At 43.4% G+C, this 20,956-nt stretch overlaps 1 protein-coding gene and 1 long non-coding RNA gene across 2 annotated transcripts in view; one reads left to right on the top strand and one right to left on the bottom strand.

The window, feature by feature from the left end:
• Positions 1–4,348, bottom strand: part of SYNPR (synaptoporin) — a 269,408-nt gene extending 265,060 nt beyond the window's left edge. The window contains exons 1-2 of the mRNA XM_006196463.4: positions 4,144–4,348; positions 3,975–4,040 (exon numbers count right to left, since the gene is read on the bottom strand). Of these exons, the coding sequence (XP_006196525.1) occupies positions 3,975–4,040; positions 4,144–4,161 (84 nt within the window). The 5' untranslated portion in view covers positions 4,162–4,348. The remainder of the gene's footprint in view (positions 1–3,974; positions 4,041–4,143) is intronic.
• Positions 4,349–4,570: 222 nt separating this feature from the next.
• Positions 4,571–19,325, top strand: LOC116283898 (uncharacterized). The gene is made up of 4 exons (XR_012060425.1): positions 4,571–4,680; positions 6,413–6,597; positions 18,255–18,487; positions 19,210–19,325. It is a non-coding gene; the product is annotated as an uncharacterized lncRNA (long non-coding RNA).
• The last annotated feature ends 1,631 nt before the right edge of the window (positions 19,326–20,956 follow it).

Genomic DNA, 20,956 nt, shown 5'->3' with positions numbered 1-20,956 from the left:
GCAGAAAGGAAATGCACACTGGAGATATGGAGTCCAGGGGTTGGAGCAGAAGTGGTATGGCAAAATGGGGGGTGGATGTCAAAGAATAAGAATTAGAGGAATCAGGCAATTGGACCCAGCAGCTAGTTCTCCAGGGACAGAATCTGGACCTGCCAGCCAAGCAGACATCACTTGGGGAAGCTGAAGTCCTTCTGACGCCCCTACATCTGCACCAATTCTAGTCCTGGACAGTTTAGGCGTGTTGGGGTCCCCCATCTTCCATTACCACAAATCCACAAGCACAACCCCAGACCCTTGTAAATAGTAGAGAGATGAATATATTAATACATTTTTTTTAAAAGAAAAAGAATCAGACCAAAGTTTTGCTGGCAAAGAATTGAAGTAGCAAAATAATAATGATCCGTGGATGATAGACTATACTAACTTAGTAAGTCAGAAGTAAATTCCGTTAAAAAATTTTCCTTTACCATCACCAAGTGGTGGTTTAAGAGGTTTTTTGGATCTATTTTATCATCAAAGAATGATCGAAACAGACCACCAGACTCAGTGTTGTGTACTGAATTTTCGTTTTGACCCAAAAGATAGTGAAAAGTCCCCTGATCTCATTTTAGTAGAGATTAAGAGTTTGGAATTTTTGCCTCAAGGTCTCTGAAATTGGCTAAAGCTTTACCCTGAAGGCTTGACTTTTATATGTTTTTTTAAACTTCAGATCTACTGTATCCATGAGACCTCCCTAAGCAAAGAACACAAAAATAAAGTGCACTTTTCCCCCTAGGCAATCAATCTCAAAGTGCAGGATGTCTTTAGAAGTAATACTGCTTTGTGTGGGCAATCCATAGGAAATCATTTAAAATATGAGTTTCTTTTAAAAAATTACTCATGTGCACAAGTGTGGACAAGTGATATGCCTGTGACCCTTCCCGCAGACCACAGCCATCCTTCCCCCCTCTCCTCTGCTCACCCCATGGAACCTCAAATTACATTCTTTGGGAAAAAAAATCAATTTTAACAGTTTAGAGGTATACATCTATGTTTCACTCTATGCTGATACAAATTACACACACACATATACAACACACACTCAGACACATTACTATCCTTTTTTCTTTCTATATATTATGCACATTAAAAGATTGTATGCTATATATCACTCTGAAACATGACCAAATACATTTTCCATGTGTTCATTAAAAGAATGAAAACTACCTGTTTCCATTGAACAATTTCATCAAATACTAAGAGTGAAATTCACTTTTTCCACGTTTAATAATTTTACCAAACACAACTACATATGCTGACCTCCAGGTCAATGCACATCAACTGAAGTCATCTTTTTAATGGCAGTATACTATTTCAAAGCATGCATGAGTCACACTTCAGTGATTTTCCTATTACTGGACTTACTAAATGTTTCCAGTTCTTTCTTCTACAAAGGATGCTGCAGTAAATAAAGGATGTTGCAGTACATAAAGGATGTTGCAGTATCCTTGAACATATATCTTTAACATACAGCTTTATTTCTACAGCATAAATACTGAAAAACAAGAGGACTGTAATTCAAAGGCTTTTAAGACTACCAGTGTCAAAGCTGCTCCCTCACAGACCAGGAGAAAGTGGGGTATTTTCTGTACTGTTTTGCTCAGTTTACACTTTTTGCTGATCACATACTGTTTACCAAGCACCATGAAAGACACTTATGGGGAACACAGAGACCAACAGAACAAATTTCCTGCCATCTAAGAGATGGAATTCTCTCTCTTAGCTCTTTCAAAAGGTAGCAATCAACTAACTTATCTAAGTTTTTAAGGTGCTTTTGGTCCCTTATTCAGGTCCTTTTCCACAAAGAGGCTAATAACTGACTTAAAAGCAAAATCCCTTCCTCCTTAGAGCCTTAGAGGCCCAGAAGAGAGAGAGAGGAAATCAACTATACTCCAATAAAAAATATTTTAAATGTATTAACTGCTCTCTCTTTCTCTCTCTCTCACCACACACACACAGTCTATCAACAAAAAACAACTGTAAGATAATGTGATAAATTCTCATGAATGAATGAATGGATAAAGTGTGATGGAAGCCCAAAGAATGGGGTGAATCACTCAGCCTGGGGTAGAGGAAAGGGGAAGAGACAAATCTGAGTGTAGTTTTCCCTGAAGAGGTAATATTTAAGCTGGGGTGAAAAGACAAACATCTGCCCTTGGCTTGGGCTGTGAGGGTGCCCCATACAGTACGAATGGGCAGAGCAAGAGCTTTAAGGTACAATGTCCTTTTGAATTTTGGAGGGACCTTGTGTAGCTTAGCGTGGTGGCACTTCAACTTTAACGAGCATAAGAATTACCCAGGGAGCTTGTTTAAAATGCAGGTTCCTGGGCGCCTATCTTCCCGATATTTTTCTTTCATGTCCGGAAAACTGCATTAAGAAAAAATTCATCCACACTTTGAAATATACCTATAGAGGCTGTGTGTGGGGAGTGGCAAGGCAACAGGACAGAAGGGAATACAAACTAATGTTGCAGGTAAGCGACAATGACAGTGAGAGACAATTAGAGATTATGTCAGAAATGATGTCAGGTCTTTGAATTTGTTTTGAGAGACAACAGCTTGGCCATAGAATGATTATTTTGAGCAAGGGAAAAAAAAGAAAATCGCTCTCCCACAGAGAATATTCATCGAATGAATGAATGTGGATAGAACTCTGAAAAAGCCAACTGAAAGTTGCCCGGACTGTGAGTCCACCTTACTTTACCTTGGCTGTAAGGGGAACAGGTTTAGAATAGCCATCCGGGAACCACTATTCAAGCCTTCCCAGTGTATGTCCAGTTGATATATATTTATGCCTTTTCATGCAGTTCTACAAACAAGGCAAATGTGATTACCCCATAGATAATCCATGTAAACACGAAGCACAGTTGTGTGGCCACAGCCGGATGGATACTGGCCCTCGGAGCTAAGTTCTGAGAGGACAGAAACACGGTCTTACATAATTTCCCAGCTAGTCAGTGATAGTGCCCGTGATTAATGCCACATGACGGGCTTTGAACTTTCTGTTCAGATAGGTTCTCTTGCCTTTCAGAGCTCCTAGCAAGACAGAATGTGTGACCTGCAGACTTCACTCCGAATAACCATCATCTAAGCCAGCAACACTACCACTGCTCTGCGGCCCCGTGGGTAACTGCTTCTGCGCCTCACTCCTCTGCCAACAGACAAGTTGCCCTAAAGACTATCAAGTTTGGGGGGGGGTTGTTTTTGTTTTTATGTTTTTTTTTTTACCGGGAGAAAACAGAAGAGTAACATAACTTCCTAAACCCAGTCGCTGAAGAAAGCTCCACTGGGAAGAAGGTTCTGGGAGGTTCTTCTGGAAGAAATCAGAAGAGCCCTCGAGGAGCGGCCAGAGTAGAGAACAGAGAAGGTGGGAGGAAGGGGTCCCGCTGTCAACGCCAGCATCCTTCACAGCCTCGCAGCTTCTCTGTTGCTGGCGCTCCGGCGGCGGGCGGCGGTGGAGCAGTTGATCACAGCGCTTCCAGGCTCCCAGGCCAGGCTTAGGGCTGCCCCCGTGCTGACCAACTTTCCGTGCTCGGCCAAGTCCTCCCCACTACTCCGCTCGGCCCCAGGGCCCTCCTCTCATGCCCTCAGCCCCGCAAAAATGCAGGTGAGCAGCCAGAGCCCGGCGGCAGCTCCTCCATCTGCCCCCCTGCCCGTCTCGCCAGGAGGCTTCTCTCAACAGCCCCTGAGCGTCGCGAGCGCGGAGGTGAGGTGACACCTCGTCTACGCGCCTGCAAAAATTTGTCCAGGCTCCCGCCTCCAAGCCGGGTCCCTCCATCCCGTCCCCGCCATTCCTGGGGGAACGGGGAGGATGGATGGAAGGGTCTTGCATCTCAGGCCTGGAGCAGAACCCAGCAGAGCGCGCCCCACCCGACCTCTCCTCACCTGCCGGTCCTCTGCCTCGCTCCCCTCCCCGCACACACACCGCTACTCACCAATTCCAGGGCTCGCAGGAAGGCAAGGGGCTCCTTCAGCGCCCGGAAGGTGCCTGCCGAGGCCAGCTGTGGACGAGGGAGACAAGAGACAGGGACAGCGTGAGGAAGGGGCTGGGGGCGCGGCACCTGGAGCCCGCGGGTGGGAGGTTGGGGGCGGGGGGCGCCCTACCTGACTCACGGGGTCCATAGCTCGCCTCGCTCGGGCTTCTCGCCCGCCGGTGCCTTTGGAAATGAAGTTTGAGGGCCACTACCGTCCTCGCCCTCAGGGCCAGATGCCCGCTGTCGGAAAGAGCCGGAGGAGCGAGGCCGGGGAGCGCGGGGTGCCCGGCGCGGGCTCGCGAACACGGCTTCCGAAGCCTGCGCGCCCGAGCGCCGAGCACAGCCGGCGAGGGTGGGAGGGGCGGGCGGCGGGCGGGCGTCGGGCGGGCGGGAGTGGGGGGTGCCGGGCCGGGCGGGGGCGGGGGCGGGGGCGGGGGGAGGGGACCCGCCCCGCCGCCGGGGGCAGGGCTGCCATTGGCCAGCTGCGGGGCCGCGGGGGCGGGGAGGGCGGGGAGGTGGGCCCGGCGGAGCTCGCGACCTTGGGGCCGGCGCCGCGGGGCACGCCGGGTGGCCTCGGGCTGCGGGGCCGCGGTGGGGCCGTCGGGCTGAGGGGAGCGGGCTGGCAGCCTCGGCGAGATGGCTCCCCGCCTTGAAGACGGGGTTCCAGGTGAGAGAGGGGGGCAACCCACACCTTCCGTGGGGCGGGGTCCGCGTTCTGGCCGCGTCTGGACGCCGGAGAGAGGCTGCTGGCGTGGCCCTGCCCCCGAGCCCTCGCGGAAGGCCCTGCGTGTGGCCAGGCAGCGCCCAGGTGCTGGGGCACATCAAGGGACGGGACGGACACTGCCCGTCCCCTCGGGGTCGGCAGAGGGTCAGGTCAGAGGGAGCGAACGGCCGGAGGCGAGAGGGGAAAGACCTCCATCCTCAAAGTGCGGGACAGTGTGCCCGGCAGGTGAGCCACGTGGCCACTGTGTGAGGTCAGGCGCGAACCACGAGGCCCATTTCAAAAGCAGAAAATAGCCTAGTGAGGCTGAATTAGCCAAGGTAACTCAGTTCCCGGGGTGGCTTAACAGGGGTTGGATTTCAAGTCCCTTTAAAACTCTCGCTGTTTCTCCTGAGATCCTTTGCCTACGATGCAACCCGTAAATGAAGCTACCCGAATCCGTCATAAGTAGAACTGAGCGCTCTACCCCAACCCCAGCTCATACTCTCTTCCTCTCTTAGTCGGCTGACCTTGCCAAAAGTCATAAACAACAACAGCAAGAACAACAAAACAATGGAGTTCCTCCCAGGAGTCAGAAATTGTTGTTAAGGGCTTTATAACATTACTTCATTAAATATTCACAAAACCCCCATGAGCTGTTGTACTATTATTCTTGCCTTAGAGATGAGCGAATTGGGGCCATGAAAGGGGAAGAGCAGAGGCGTCATCAAAAAAGTCAGAAAAGGAGGAGGAGGAGGAGGAGTTCTCAGCGCTCCTAGCCATTAGACCATGTAGCTGATACATCCCCTTCCTTCTCACTCCCTTTGGACTGGATTCCACGTATGAAGTGGTCTCCCAGCAACACAGATAGCCCATCTGTTTACTACAAAGATTTGCCAAAAAGGTTTGGGGTTTGTGTGTGTGTGTTGGCGGTGGAAGGGCAGTAACTAATATTCAGGAGTTGGGGAGAAAGATGGAAATGAATAGTTTTGGAGTCTGAGAAGAGGAGGCAGCCAAAACTGGGTAAGAAAGAGGGTTCAGTGTAGATGCCCACTGCCCATGGATTTTGCTGGAGAAAAGCTAGCAAGTTAGTGAGTCAGAACTCCAGAGGGCTAGTTGGACCATCTGCAGCCAGCCAGCTTTGCTCCTACTGCGCTTCCTACATGCAGAGAGAATCTAAAACAATCAGAAACAAGTTGTTTCAAAAATAAGCTATTATGCAACTACAAGTGCTTAGTGTGTGTCTTGCAATTTTTTGTATATGATTTTATGTGTGAAGTCACTTAGCCCCTTCAAGACCTCAGGGTTTTTTTAACCTGTAAAATGGAGCCAAACGATACCAGTTTAGCTGGTGGTTATGAAGACTCGATGAGATTTTGTAGAAAATATATCTTGGGCAGAGTCACATCATAATTTCTCCAAGTGTACTGGTTAAATTTTCTGACTGCTCACACCTCTACAGAAACAGATGAAGGCTCAGAGGCTCACATTAAAGGTGTGGTTGATTATAGCACCGTCTTGCCACTCTGTGCAGTGCTTCTCCACTATATATCCTTGTCCTTTTGAACTGGGGAGTTGCTATGTTACTAGCGTTGGCCAGTGATGAGTGCATTTCTGGGCAGAGGTTTTAAGAACCCCTTCGTGATTTGCCATATTGCTTATTTCTTTCTACCATGATGAACACAATGTTACCTCACAGGGGCTCCTCCGACAGCCTGGGTCCTGGCATAAGATTGATATAGAGCAGAGCTGCATCTGGACCTTGATGGACACTGTTCTGAACAAGAAATGCATTTGGAGTTATAAGCAACTGCGATGTTGGAGTCTTTTATTACTACAGCACAGCATAACCTAGGCTGATTGATCCAAGAGTTCACATGGCTGGTAAGTAGCCGAACCAAGATTCCTCTCTGAGTCTGTATGATTTCATTGTCTTCGCATCCTTGTTCTTTCCATCATAGTCAACTAGCTTGTGAGGTATAACACTTCCTGCAAATGTTTAATAATGATGATAATTATCATGATAGCATATCCCAGTGCATCTCTCGCTACCTGCCAGGCACTGTGCTAAGTGCTTCAAATACATCATTGGGGCCTCACCATCATCCCCTCCCTTTCAGGTAGTATATTCAGGTTTGAAAGGGTAAGTAACTTGTCCAAGGTCATCTAAACATTTGTATCTTTTTAGACAGAGAGATTGACTTATTTAAAACGCCACCCACTTGAGTTTCATTTGAGCTGAGAACTTGGCGCAGACCAAGTGTGATTACTGAGCCTATTCCCCCAGGCCTCTCTTCACACTCAACATTCCTCCTTGCTAATATGGCGGCAGATTTTCCAAGTCCTGCAAGCACCATGTGGAGGAAGGAAGGAAGCCAGAATTGTGGCAAATGGCAATGTGGTCGCTCAGACAACAATTACACATTGTCAGAGGATGCTTTTCACGTTCCAGAAATGTATGAGCCGCCAGCAGCTGCATCACCAAAATAACCCAGAGTTCCACATCCCATTTGCAACGTTAAATACTTGTAGACTTTGGGGCTAGAACCTCTGCATGCAGACCTGGAAATAACATTGGGTTTCTTAAAGAACCAGGATGGGAGAGGTAGGAGGGATGATACGACTCTGCCACAATATTACTCTCAGTAGCTGACGGTGACCCCATCTCTTCTGCCCCGTCGTGACAAAAGATAATTTCCCTCTTCTGTACCAAGTCTATTGCTGGGGCTCAACAGTCGGGTTAGCTTTGGTGGGGCATAAATGATCCATTTGGGCAGCCTATATTGATCATGTAAATCAAAGGGCTTCCAAATTCTTCTTTCGTTTTTCGGTCGGGAACTTACAAAGATTTCCTTTGACATGCCAAGGCAATAGGTTTACTGCAGTGGTTCTCAATAAAGGGTAGTGTGGGCTCTTCCCTCCCCCAAGGAGACCTTTGACAATATTTGGAGACATTTTAAGTTGTCACAGCTGGGAAGTTGGTGGGGGGAAGGGTGTGGTGCTACTGGCACCTGGAGGGTAGAGGCCAAGGATGCTGTTCAACCTCCGATGATGCTGAAGACAGCTGCCTACAGCAAAGAGTCATTCGGAAAATGTGAATAGTTGCCAAAGTTGAGAAGCCTTGACTTACTCATTTGACAAGTAAGGACCGCCTGCCTGTTATGTGTCAGTATTGTTCTAGGTATTGTAAACAGCTTGACAAAATTCCTGCCTTCACAGAGCTTACCTGGTAGTGGGATATACTATAAGCCCAATTTAGTCAAGTTCCAAATTAGACCAAACAAACCAATCAACAAAATTCAAAAAGCCATTCTGAATCTCAAAGAGGGTTCGTCTTGAATCAGAACTACAAGAAAACAAGGTATCAAGCTGCTGTAGATGGACTTGCATTATTCAGGCAAATTAAATCTCATTCTCAGGGAACGACATACCTGGGTTTCATCTTCCTATGTCCCTTGCGGCAAAAAAACAAAAAAGTAATTTATAATTTTATCCACAGCAACTTAATACAGGAGGAAATACTACCCATATGTTGTGATATTTGGAATGCTAGAAATAAGTAATAAGTGGAAGTCATTCAAAATGCTATATATTTTACTCTCTCCTCGTGCTACTAACCTTATCTTTCCAAATCTTCTCCTGACTAGCGAGGGTGACAGCAGAGACCAATAAATAGCATGTCTATTAATATTTGTTTGTGTGTTTGGTTTGCATGGGGCCACTGGTACACGGGACAGGAGATGGGCTGGAAACATTTTCAAGAACTCTGATTTTACAATAAATATAGCATTATCTCTCAACCTAATGATCAAGTAAAGCCGTCTTATATTTCAGTCTTAAATGGCTGCAATAAAACATGTAAGGATGTGTATGTGTTTGTTTGGTTTACAACTTCATCACAAAATAAGATTCCATAGGCTTCCTATGGAGTTTTTAGCATTCAAATAGGACCGCTCTTAACTAATAATCAGAAGTGATATAAAATTTCAAGTGTGGTTGGCCACTGTAAACTCACATCACCATGTGCTTTTGCTATTTCTATTTCCAGTTTTCTTTTAAACAAAAGGTATCTGTGTAAATATGACCAGCCTTTAATACATGCACATTGCAGGACCAACGCTCGTGTCAAAGGATTCTTCCTTGACCCCAGCGGATAATAGTAGTAACAGTCATCATAAAATGACGTTTGCAATGTAGGAAGTAGTAAGTAGATGCTGGCCAGAATGCTAAGTGCCCCTGGAGGCAAAACTGGCTTAGTGGCCTCATTAACCATCTAAGTATGCGCTACAGTTTCTCCCCTTGTGCAGACAAGAAAACACAAGCTCAAAGAAACGAAAAGTCTCAGCTAAGCTTTTATGGGTAGTAAACAGCAGAGTCATGATTTTTCTCCTACCCTCAAAACTTTCCAAGGAAAAGATGATACGCCGTTTCCATTGCAAATTTGAAAATGTCACCAGCTTTAGGCAAAAATATTTTTCCTGCTGAAACATAAACAAAATTTCTCTGGAGAAATCAGCTGAAGATGGTCACCACTGTCTACTGCTACTACTATGCCTGCTGCTACTGTTTTTCCACGAGCACAGTTACAAAATTACCCTCCCTCTTCAAAAGGCTCAATCATTCTGATGATTTTTGTCTTTCATCATTAGCTGTGTTTTCCAAAATGCTCATCATTTTTGACGTTCTCCTTGGATCACTCGCCTGTTTTCACAGACACATTGATCACAGCAGCACTGAGTTACTCACATGGCACCCACTGCCATTTCTGAATGAGGTAAATGAAGCCCGCGGAATGGACACATCTTGCCTAAACTTTTCTTCCCTAGGAAAGAGTCCAGCATAAGCGGTGATGGCACAAGTTCTGGAATCAGGTTGATGGAGTTCATCATATTCTGGCTCAGTCACTTTCTAGCTGTGTGACCTTGAGCAAGTAAGTCACTTAAACTCTTGTCACTCAGTTGCCTCATCTGTAAAATGGGGTGAATAACTATACCACCCACATCATTTTGTAAGAAGGAATAATTGAGTTAGCGCAAGGTAAGCCCTCAGACGAATCAAATACAGAAAGCTACTAAAAGGCCGAGAAATATGACCTGCCCGAGTGGTATGGGGATGGTCTGTGACATGTGCACCCCCAAGTGGTTTATCACACAACCACTGCTTACAATGAACGCTTTAAAAAAATCATTCATTTTCTTCCATTTCCCTACTTTTCAGAATTCTTATTTCTTTTTCCTCAAAATTCTTCTCTCTTTTTGGATGGTAAGAATATTGGGTCATTCAATAGATTTTTAGGGGGACTCTTGCTGACTGATACCCTTCCTAAAAAAATTACAATTCAGTATGAAATTTTTTTATGATGATTTTTTTTCTTTGATGTTTAATAAGTAGAGCTTTGGCAGGGATTTTATGATTTTTCTTACAAATATTTTTTCTTGGCAGTATTTGCACTCTCTAATAATTTTATTCATGTTTTAAGAAATATTTATATGTGAAAACTTACAGATGATGAAGATAGGAATGATCAGATGGATCGTCTCCCATCTTTAATAAAAGTATGTGATCCAAATTGTACTGGATCCTTTTCATTTTAGCAAATTCTCCAGATGGTCTTTAGACCTTGTGTTTCAGTATCACAGAATGGCTTCTGCATCTGCTCTAAATGAGGCAAAAGAAAACCCTACCCTCTTCAGCAAATGTGAGAACACATTTATTTATTCCTTCCAAATCTAAACCTTTAAGTTAAAAAAAAAAGTTAAATATGAGACATTAGAAAGTTGACTTCTTTGATATTTCATGGTCGTGTTGGCCAAGGTGCTTGACAACTGTGTGAGGACCTGGTGGATCCACTCACACAGAGAGAAACACAATCCAGTACCTAAAATTAGGTTTTACTAAATTATATTGCACTGCACTTTTACACCTGCTTGGCAAATAATACCCAGAAGAAAGGTACAATTACATAGGCTCTTTGCCAGAAATAGAAGGCAGGTTTAAGAAAACACTAAAAAAAAGAGAAGGAAGGAAGGAAGGGGAAAAAAAAAAAAAGGACGAGAGAGAGACAGACAGGCAGAGAGGGAGAGGAGACGGAAAATGAAAGAATCCTGTCCCCACACCTTGGTCAGGAGCAGCAGCACCATTTAAGTTACTTCTGTTAAAAACTTGCTAGAGGGGAAGGTATAGCTCAAGTAGTAGAGCATATGCTTAGCATGCACAAGGTGCTGGGTTCAATCCCCAGTACCTCCTCTAAGGATAAGTAAACCAAATTACCTCTCCCCAACAAAAAATAAATAAATAAAATAAATGAATTTAGAAAAAAGAGAATGTGCTCTATGTGTGTACTATGATAAGCCCCTTATAACACTGTGAATTCATTATTATCCGTATTTCACAAATAATGAAACTGAAGCATGGACAGATGAATCTCTTGACCAGGCTCATACAACTAAGTGGAAGTGAAGCCACGTTTGAGGCCAGTAATTCTTGAGAGTGTGAACTAACTTTCTACCTTCTTGTTATCCAAAGTATGAAAGATTCATCTCTCAGATCGTAGCTGGAAATTGGAGATACTGATGAGACTTCTTTTATTCAGTTACCAACCCTGATTACCTAATTAAAGTTAGGGAATTGATCACCCACATTCTCATCTTTTTTTTTCCTTTTAAGGTGTGGTAAGAACACATGGATGTCCAGCGTCCCCAACACCATTTGATGATGAGGCTGTGTTTTGCCGATTATGTGTTCCTTTCAGTTAAACATGCATGCCTGTGTGTACTTCCGGGCTTTCTGTTCCATGGGTCTGTGTGGGCAACAACTGTTCTAACCGCTGTAACTTTATAATGTATTTTAAAATCAGGAAGCGTGATACCTTCAGTTTGGTTCTTCTTTAAGATTGTTTTGATATTTAAGGTCTTCGTGGTTCCATATGAATTTTAAGATTTTTTTCTATTTCTGTGAAAAATGCTATTGGAACTTTGAAAGGGAGTGCCTTGGTTGTGGATTGATTGCTTTGTGTGCTGTGGACGTTTTTACCCTTATTAAGTATATATATATATTAATAAGTACCCTTATTAATCCACGAACATGGGTATCTTTCCATTTATTTCTGTCTTCTTTGATTTCTTTCCTCAGTGTTTTATAACCTCCACCGTAGAAGTCTTTTACTTCCTTGGTTAAGTTACTCCTCTGTATTCCACATTCTCAATCTTTGCATGTCCTTTAGTTTTAGTCTTCTGCTAATGATTTTTGGAACATCGTTTGTTCTTAAGAAAAACACTTGTTCTCATTTATTTTCGAGATATCCAAAGGACATCTTGTTTTACCTTAGTGTTATAGGACATCAGTTACTAATGAGGTGAGGAACACGCCTGATTAAAACATTAATTGAGCTATTAATTCATGACAAGATATGGAGGAACCTTAAATGTATATTTAAACACTGGAAGCTGATCTGAAAAGGCTGCAAGCTGTATGATTCCAGCTATGTGACACTCTGGAAAAGGCAAAGCTATGGAGACAGTAAAAGCAATAGTAATTTCCAGAGGTTAGGGTGGCGGGAGGGACGAGTAAGCCACACACAGAGGATTTTCAAGGCAGTGAAAATATGCTGAATGATACCATAATGATGGATCCATGTTATTATACATTTTTCCAAACCCACATAATATAAAGCACTAAGAGTGAACATAATGCAAACTGTGGACTTTGAGTGATTATATGTCAGTATAGCTTCATCAGTTGTGAACATTGTACCACTCAGGCAGTGGGAGTCGATAGTGGGGGAGGCTCTGTGTGTACAGAGGGGCAGGGAGTATATGAGAAATTTCTGTGCCTGCTGTCCTGTGAACCTAAAACTGTTCTTAAAAAAACAAAGTCTTAATTTAGAAATATGATAGATGTAGCAATCTTAGGTTGACATCCTGAAGTTTAAAAAAAAATTGTTGATCACTACTTAGTGCTATTATTTCTCGAGTCAGGGACCTATTTAAGCTCAAGGTTAGAATAAGAAATGGAGCATGTTTATGAAATTCTTCATTTAATGAAATGAACGTTGAATTTCTTTTTCTTTAAAATGACTTTGAAATTAACCGAGAGAAAAATGTAATTTTCTCCGCATGGCTTTTATCTCTATATAAAGATTGATTAAAGGTAATATTTTGGAGTTTAATGTGTAAGTTGTAGGTGTTTGTTTTTATGGGGGGTTTATTGGGAGAAATAGAAGCATGTTAACACTTCTGGTAGCCTTTCTTCTTTTTATTTTACACACCTTTTAAGAATAATACATATAAAATTTCAAATGATATAGAACTATTTATGGTAGAGGTTCCTCTTTTATACCTCCTATTTCCATTGCCCAGGGGAATACGTAATTTCCTGTATAGAGATAGATGTGCATGTGTGTGTGTATATATATATGCATATATTATATATGTGTGTTTATATAGACCCCAAATATAATATACACATATTATTTTATATTTCAAATAGTCTATGTGCTATATTTTACAGAAATGAGATCATACCTTATAGATTATTAGACAGCCTACCTTTTTTCACTTTACATTTTATTATGGTTACTTTTCCTTGTCATTTCATACCAGTCTACTTCCTTTCTCTCTTGCTGGCTGGGATCCATATGTGATGACAGGAGCAGGAGCAGCCACCTTGGAGCCAAAGATGAAAGTCATGTCAGAGGATAATAGAGTCATCTGACCTCTGATGTGTTACAAGGTGACACTTTGTTCATGCCATCACATTTTGAGTTTGTTAGATTGCCTTAAACTGTGCCCTAACAAAATGTCTTCCGTTGCTCTGTTCAGATGGCATCTACTCTAGGAAGGCTTCCGGACTTCCACCATTCTCAGTCATATGCCAATTAGAACTGGTCACTCTGATTCCAGTGTTCCTTGTACTTGGAAAATGTTTCTTTCAGCCCTTATAATTCTCTAGATTTATTTTAATTATTTAAATGTAGTGTCTGCTGTCAACATAGAAGGCTAATGTTCTAGACTAAGTTAGAAGCCCTGGTCACGTGCTCTCATAACATCCTGTACCTCTGTGTAACAATTATACTTAAATTTACTTTTTCAGTTTTTCCCTTCTCATTATACTGTGTAAACTCCCCACATGGGCAGAACCTTGGCTGCCTCTCTGAAAACTGTATCTCCACCTCCCACAGGAGTCCTGACACATCATAGGCTCACAGCAAATGTTTGTTGGATGAATAAACAATCTCCTTAAAGATAGAAGATATGGGTTACTCAAATCTGTAACCCATTCATTGCTAAACTCAGTATCTGGCATCTATTATGTAGGCAATACATGTAGAATGCTACAAACTGGGTTTGAACGGGATGGTATTGAATGAGAGGGGATGGGCTTAGACTCTCAGGTCTGTGGGAGCAATAGGTGAGTATTTTTACTCAAGAAGGTCGCTACCAAAGGCTTATCTAGCAGTGTTTCCATCAGCAAATATTTTAAAATTCCTTTGTATCTGAGAAATGGTCATTAGAAAAAAATATTTAAAATAATTTAAATATTTAAAATAAAATAATAATTTAAATAATAATGATCATATAAATTATTTAAATTTAAATGAGCCGTAAAGGAATGGCTGTTACATAAAGTATAAGATGGGCTTTCCCTATTTGAAAAGCAGTGGTTTGAGCATTAATTTCAACTTCAACCCGCATGCTTACCTTTCTGTGGTCAAGCGTTTGTGAGGAAAATCCATCATTAGTTAATTTCCTTATTCATAAGCAAGTCATATCTTTATATTATTAGGAAAATATAGTTTATGCTTATGTTATAATTAGGAATAGCTAATACGGGATTCTTAAATATATAAATGGATTCTCAGTCGTTTATTATTATTAAAGCTATTTTAAAGATCTTTTCATACATAGTTCACACCAGTAAAATTACCTAGAAGTTGAAAGAGATTTCTGGGATTGACACAGTGAAGAGATTTCAAAAAATAGTGCAATTGGGACATTCACTTTGAGTGCTAAACAGTTCCATTCAGCTCCCCCATATGAAAACAGGTTTGAAATTAAGTTCTCTAAATTTTGAGAATGTTCCATATTTTCCATGAATATTTTTGTATAAACAGAAATGATGTCAGTCAAGCACGTGCCTTGTGTGCGGGGAGAACGGCTTGGTTGACGTGACGGGCAGCCCGCAGCGGGAAACGGGGATTTGCTCAGCCGCCCAGGGCTCTCCCTTTGCTGCCGGGATGTGTGTCATCACTGACCAGCACCTTCTTTTTTTTATAGAGGCTCTCTGGGGACTCTTTCGCCTCACTTACGACTTGGCGTATAAAATCACGAGTTAAATTCTGTGCCCATTTTACCTGTTTGTTTACGTGAAGAACAATTACCCCACAGTGTGAAATAATGAATATTCGTTCCAGTGACAGGAGATCTGAATCTGTGAAACCACTTCTGAAGTTATTAACTGTTTCAGAATATTCTTGCTGAAGTGGAGGGTACTGAGCAAATTGCCGTTTTTGCGTCGTTTTGTTTCCCATGACCCCTTTAAAATGTATTCGATGGGAGGGGGCGAGTTCCCTCACGCCCCTGCAACACACCTCCGGCATGACTGGGTTACTTACTCTCTTACTAAAATGTTAGACGGTCACTTAAGATTGTCTTGATTCTGAAATGTGGAATTCCCAATCCCATTTAATAATCAAAGTGGCAAAACTGAGTACAAGGTACCTCTGCTCCGGCGCCCCGGCCAGGACGTAATGCGGCAGGAAGCCTCCGTGCGCGCGGTGGAGGATGGTGGGGTTCGCGTCCTCCTTTCCCTGCCCCTCCTCTCCCCCTTGTTAACAGCTCTCTGACAGAAACGAACAGGGGTCAGTGGGGCAGGAAAGCTCTTGGTTGACATTTTTGGAAGTTGGATTCATCCTTCCTCAGCCTGAGAGATTTTTCTCTCCTTCAGAATGACACTCCCACTCCCCCACTGTTGGGGACCACTCACCTGGTCCCCCTTCACCTGAGGCAAGTACCCCTGTCTCAGCTGCTCACGTTCTCCTACACCTGCTTAGAACCAGGCAGCCCCATCAGGTGCCCTTTTGTTGGGGCCCTGCTAACTCTCTGGGAAATCCCTGTGATGGCTCTGCTACGTGCGGCCCGTTGAGTGGTCCTTGGGAAAAACTGATGAATCCTTTTCCCCAACAAAGTTTGAGAAAGCAGGTCACCCACAGGTTCCACCACTGGCTTTGACTTCTCCACCCTGAGTTTTCTCAGAAGGGAGCCAGATGTCACCTCACTTTCTAACTGCTGGGGACACACATCGATCTATGGTTTTCAGTGAGCTCGGTGCACTTCTGTGAGAGAATCATCAGTTCTTAGAGCGCCCCAGGAGAGCCCGGGGCCACGGTGTGATTTTCAGGAATGCTTTCCCTACAAGAACATTAATGGTTTATGCCTCTGTTGTTATAAGGATGAATATAATCCAATCTTGATAGTGCTTATTTTTTTTTCCTACTGGTTTTAAAAGCAGTGAAACCATCTGCGTGGTTCCTAGGCCTGGTGCCTCGTGAGCAGTTGGTGAAGCCAGCCTCCACAGAGGTGGCTGGTTTATGGAGCAGGCGAGACTCATGAGGATGCTGTGACAACACAACTTTATTTTTGTTTTCTTCCTATTAACCCACCAGGTGCTAGGCACTCTGGTAATAAACACAACAGACACCTGATGTTTTCCACATTTCAATGGAGCACCGGAAAAAAAGACGCAATGTAAAGATAGTGAAAATAATAATAAGGCCAATGGTGCTAAAAGAAAAAGAAATCACAAGTGCTTGAATTCGTTTATGTGACAAGTTCTCCTCTTTTCCAAGCCAAACCGCACTTGGGGGAACACGGGCACATGTCTGCTGTGGTAAGGGGTAGCCATGCTTACCTTGCATTTTAATAATAAGGATGACAAAGTTGTTGTGCACGTGGATGGGGAAGCTGCCTGGGTTGAATCTCTGCAGCATCCGCGAACTTTGGCCAGGCTGGCTAGATTCTGTGGTTCTAGACTCGATTTCTTCATATGTAACAAGAGTTTAGAAGAGACGGTCTCTAATGTGCCTGCTGCTCTGTAGCTATTAAGGGAAGCAAGGTAAAAGGTATTTTTAAATATCGGTGAACCTGATTTAAATGCATTCAGTGGACCTGGACTATGACTAAATGTTATTTCTTGAAACAACTGGAACGTCTCATATATTCAACACCTGTCTCCTCACACAAGCACGGTGCTAGGTATTGGGGTTACAAGAGTGAATGCAACAGACATTATCCCAGCAGTGCAGATGGAGTGTGAAATTCTGGTGATCAAATACATTGTCCTTTTCTCCACATGACCAGTGTGGAAGCCAAGATTTTTATGGCGGACTGAAAAAAACAGTCCTTACGTTGTTTCTTAGGATTAAAGAGTTGTTTTTTTAAACAGAAAGCATATATTTCAAAGTTAAAGAATCGTTGGAAACCACATTACCACTCTACCCTGAGCACTTGAAAACACATTTAGATGATGTCTATGAATCTGAAGGGCTCCTGTGTTTTCCTTCTAAAAAAAAATTTGTTCTGTCAACAAGCCAATGCTATGTCTTGCACTCGACTGAATTTTAAACATTTTTATATTTTGTATTAGGGAGCAAATGGTAGGACTGAGTTTCATGTTGAATATCAAAGTACCATTTACATCTAACGTCACCGAAAAAATACTAGACCCTATTTAGTATTCAATTCTGGAGACGTAAGAGAAAAAAACCACACATACTCCTGCTATGGGCTGATAGGGGTTGTCTCGGCTTATGATAAAATTACTTTTCACTTCGAGCACTTTTCCTCTTAAAGGCTCAAAGAATTTCACTGCCTGCTTAAGGGACATGTGTGTCTCTATCTGGAATAGCCTTTTCAGAGGTTAATAAGTCAAGAGTGACTTTCTCTCATTATTTTGCTTAAATTCAAGCATCATGCTGATCACGTATCTGCTAATCTTTCCCTGTGTCTCCCACCGATTACTGAGCTCCTTCACCTTTCCGTCTACTCACTATCAGATCAAATCCTTGCACATATTTTTCTCAGTGTATGGAACTCCTTTGTCTTTTGGGTAAAGCAGCAAATCCTGGCTATCGGTTATGAAAGACGTAGAGTTTTTATGCACTAACCACTAGAAGAGACAGAACAGCTGAGTCACGGGAGCCTGGCTTTGGAGACAGAAAGACCTGGGCTCAGGTCTTAGATGACATGTAAAAGCTGTATGACTTTGGGAAAAATCACGTACTATCTGTGTCAGTTGCCTTGTTTATAAGACGGGGATGTATTAATAGAAAATACATCTCATGTGGTTATTTGAAGATGTGGACATTTGAAACATGGCCCCAGACTCTTTGACAGTTCTCTCATCACGGAGTAGAATCGGTGTCCTCTCCTGTTTAATCGGGGCTTTGTGGTTACTTCATCAATGGAATACACAGTGTCGGGTTGTGGGTCCTTAAAAAAAAAAAAAGCAGCTCCATTTACCATCTCTTGGGATGCTTGTTACAGGAACCCACCCACCCAACCATGGTGAGAGACCCACGTGGAGAGGACTGGGGGCTCCTTGCCCTTGGCCATGCCCGAGCTCTCGGCTGGCCGCCAGCACCAACTGGCCAGCCATGCAGTGGCACCTCCTGGAAGTGGCTCCTCCAGCCCCAGTGAAGCGGCCCCAGCTGACGCAACGTGGACAGACGTGAGCCTTCTCTGTTGATTGCTGACTGAGCTCAAAATTCGTGAACTAAGTAAGTGATTGTTGCTTCCCAGAAGTGCTAAGGACCACCGCCTAGAAGGACCTGGGAGTTAGTGGCCCGGGGAGCAAACCTTGAGCCAGGAGAGAGACAGAGGAAGAAGCCTCTAGCTACTTCCCTCATCCTCCTTCTCCCAGCCAGCCCCCAACACACTGTTCCTAAGAGCAGTGAGTCTCCTGATCATTCAAGACAGGTCTTGCATGACCAAGAAGACAGCTGTGTGTTCCGGTGGCGCCGTGGCCGGCGTGGTCACCTGTCACTTTGTTCTTGCTTCCCGCCTGTACCTTCCTCGCTGCCCTTCCCTCACCTTACTGTCCGTCTGTGAATGATGCACCCCAGTAGAGCACTAGCAATGCGCATTTGGCCTCAGCTTTGCTTTCTGGAGAACACAGGTTCAGGCACCCTCCCTGTAAAATGTTCTCTGATTCTTCTTCCCCTCAAGAAACAACGTTTCTACAAATCGAAATTATAACGGTAAATCTGTGAGTTGGGATCTGAAGTCCTGAGTTCTTCTTCCCAGCTCCACCAGGAACTCGGTGATCATTCCACTAAGTTGGCGCACTGTCTGCTCATCTGTCCCAGGGAAGGGAGTGATGTCTGTCAGCGTCCCCAAACCCCCTCACGTAACGGCACACATGAAAATTGTCTTTGCCTAGAACTTTGGCACGACTGGTTTGTGGGCAGAGGTGACAGACCTGTCGGTTCCGTCTCTCCAGGCTGCCCAGGCTGAAGGCGTGATCTCTTGGCACATCTGTATCTCAACAGCTCTGTACCAAAGTGCTGTGGCAGGCGGCAACGTTGGGGATCTTCAAACCTTGACAGGAGGACACGGTAAGAAATTCACTTTTATATTGTCATTAGCACAACCATTTACATCTAAAACAGTAGTTCCCAGGTGAGGTGATTCTGTGCCCTGGAGCACTTTGAACAGTGTCTGGAGAGATTTTTGTCTGTCATAACTGAAGAAGGGGTGCCAGTGTCATCTAGTCGGTAAAAAACAGGTGGGGCTGTCATAACAGAGCATCACAGCCTTGGTGGTCTGACCATCTGCAAGTTATTTCCTCACAGTTCTCGGGGCTAAGAAGCCCAAGATCAGGGTGTCAGCAGACTGGTGTCTTCTGAGGCCTCTGTCCTTGACTGGTAAATGTCCATTTTCTCCCTGTCTCTTCCCATGGTCTTCCTTCTGTCTGTGTCTTAATCTCCTCTTCTTAAAAGGATGCCAGTCACATTGGATCAGAGTCCATTCCAGTGACCTCACTCTGACTTAATTACATCTTCAAAGGCCCCACCTCCAAAGGCAGTCGAATCCTGAGGTACTAGGGGTTAGGACTTCAACATATGAAACTGGCGGAACAAAATTCAGCCCCTAACACCAAGGATGCTGCTAAACATTCTGCAAGGCACAGGACAGACTCCTCCCCAAACGCACACACAATAAAGGATTATCTGGCCCCAAATTTCACCAGTGGTAAGACCCTGATCTAGAGCCCTACTGCAGCATGTAATAGGTGCTCAATAAATTTTTGCTGAATAATGAAAGCTTGACTAAGCATCTGTAGCTGAAACAGTTTTATAAAATAATACGCCAACTACATATAAGGCACTCTGCTATTTTCTCTTCGATATTTTTACTGTTGGTTGCAACCATTAAATCGGTTTCATGACCCACTTTAAATGCTGATCTAAACTATTTAGAAACACAGCTTTAAAAACCCTGTAGTTCCATTTGGGTCATATTTTAGATTCCACAGATAAATGAACTTCTTCGCGAAACAGAAGCAGACTCACCAACAGAGAAAACAAACTCATGGTTACCAAAGGGGAAAGGAAGTGGGGGAGGGATAAATTAGGAATTTGGGATTAGCAGATACAAACTACTGTATATAAAATAGATAAACAACAAGGACCAATTGTATTGAACTATAGTCAATATCTTATAATAAACTATAATGGAAGGAAAAAAAATTTTTAATAAAAATCTTGCAGTTCCACATTTAAAAACAGTTACGATATGTAGAATGCTACTACAAGTCATTGGGTTGGTTTTTAACCGACAGGCTAAAATTTATTTACCAAAACTCCTAATTAGTTGTTTGTTAGGAAGGCAGTGCAGTTGTTTGAATGAGTTTTTGAAACATTCAAGAGTTTCTTTGGGGGATCAGCATTGTTTTCTTCAGAGCTTATAGAACCATTAATGTTGTTATAATTTGTTTTGTAGTTGTACCACTTTTTTTTTTACTGTAAATTTATTATCTAAATTGAGTGACCGCCTTATTCACCATACTTAACTCAAAATGGCCTTTGACTGCGATTAAAATTTAAATTTATCCTTAAAAGGGGACGATTAGGTACCTGATAGGACATTCAAAACAAACAAAGCAGTTCCTCCGAAAAATGTCTTACTGAATGTCTTCTGTGGCTTAGAGTAACTGTAGGATGACTTAGAAGGAACCATCCTTATCT

Source organism: Vicugna pacos, chromosome 17, assembly GCF_048564905.1.
Source record: "Vicugna pacos chromosome 17, VicPac4, whole genome shotgun sequence".
Classification (NCBI taxonomy): Eukaryota; Metazoa; Chordata; class Mammalia; order Artiodactyla; family Camelidae; genus Vicugna; species Vicugna pacos.
The sequence above is the reverse complement of the archived record's forward strand: the minus strand, read 5'-3'. Positions and strand labels throughout refer to the sequence as shown.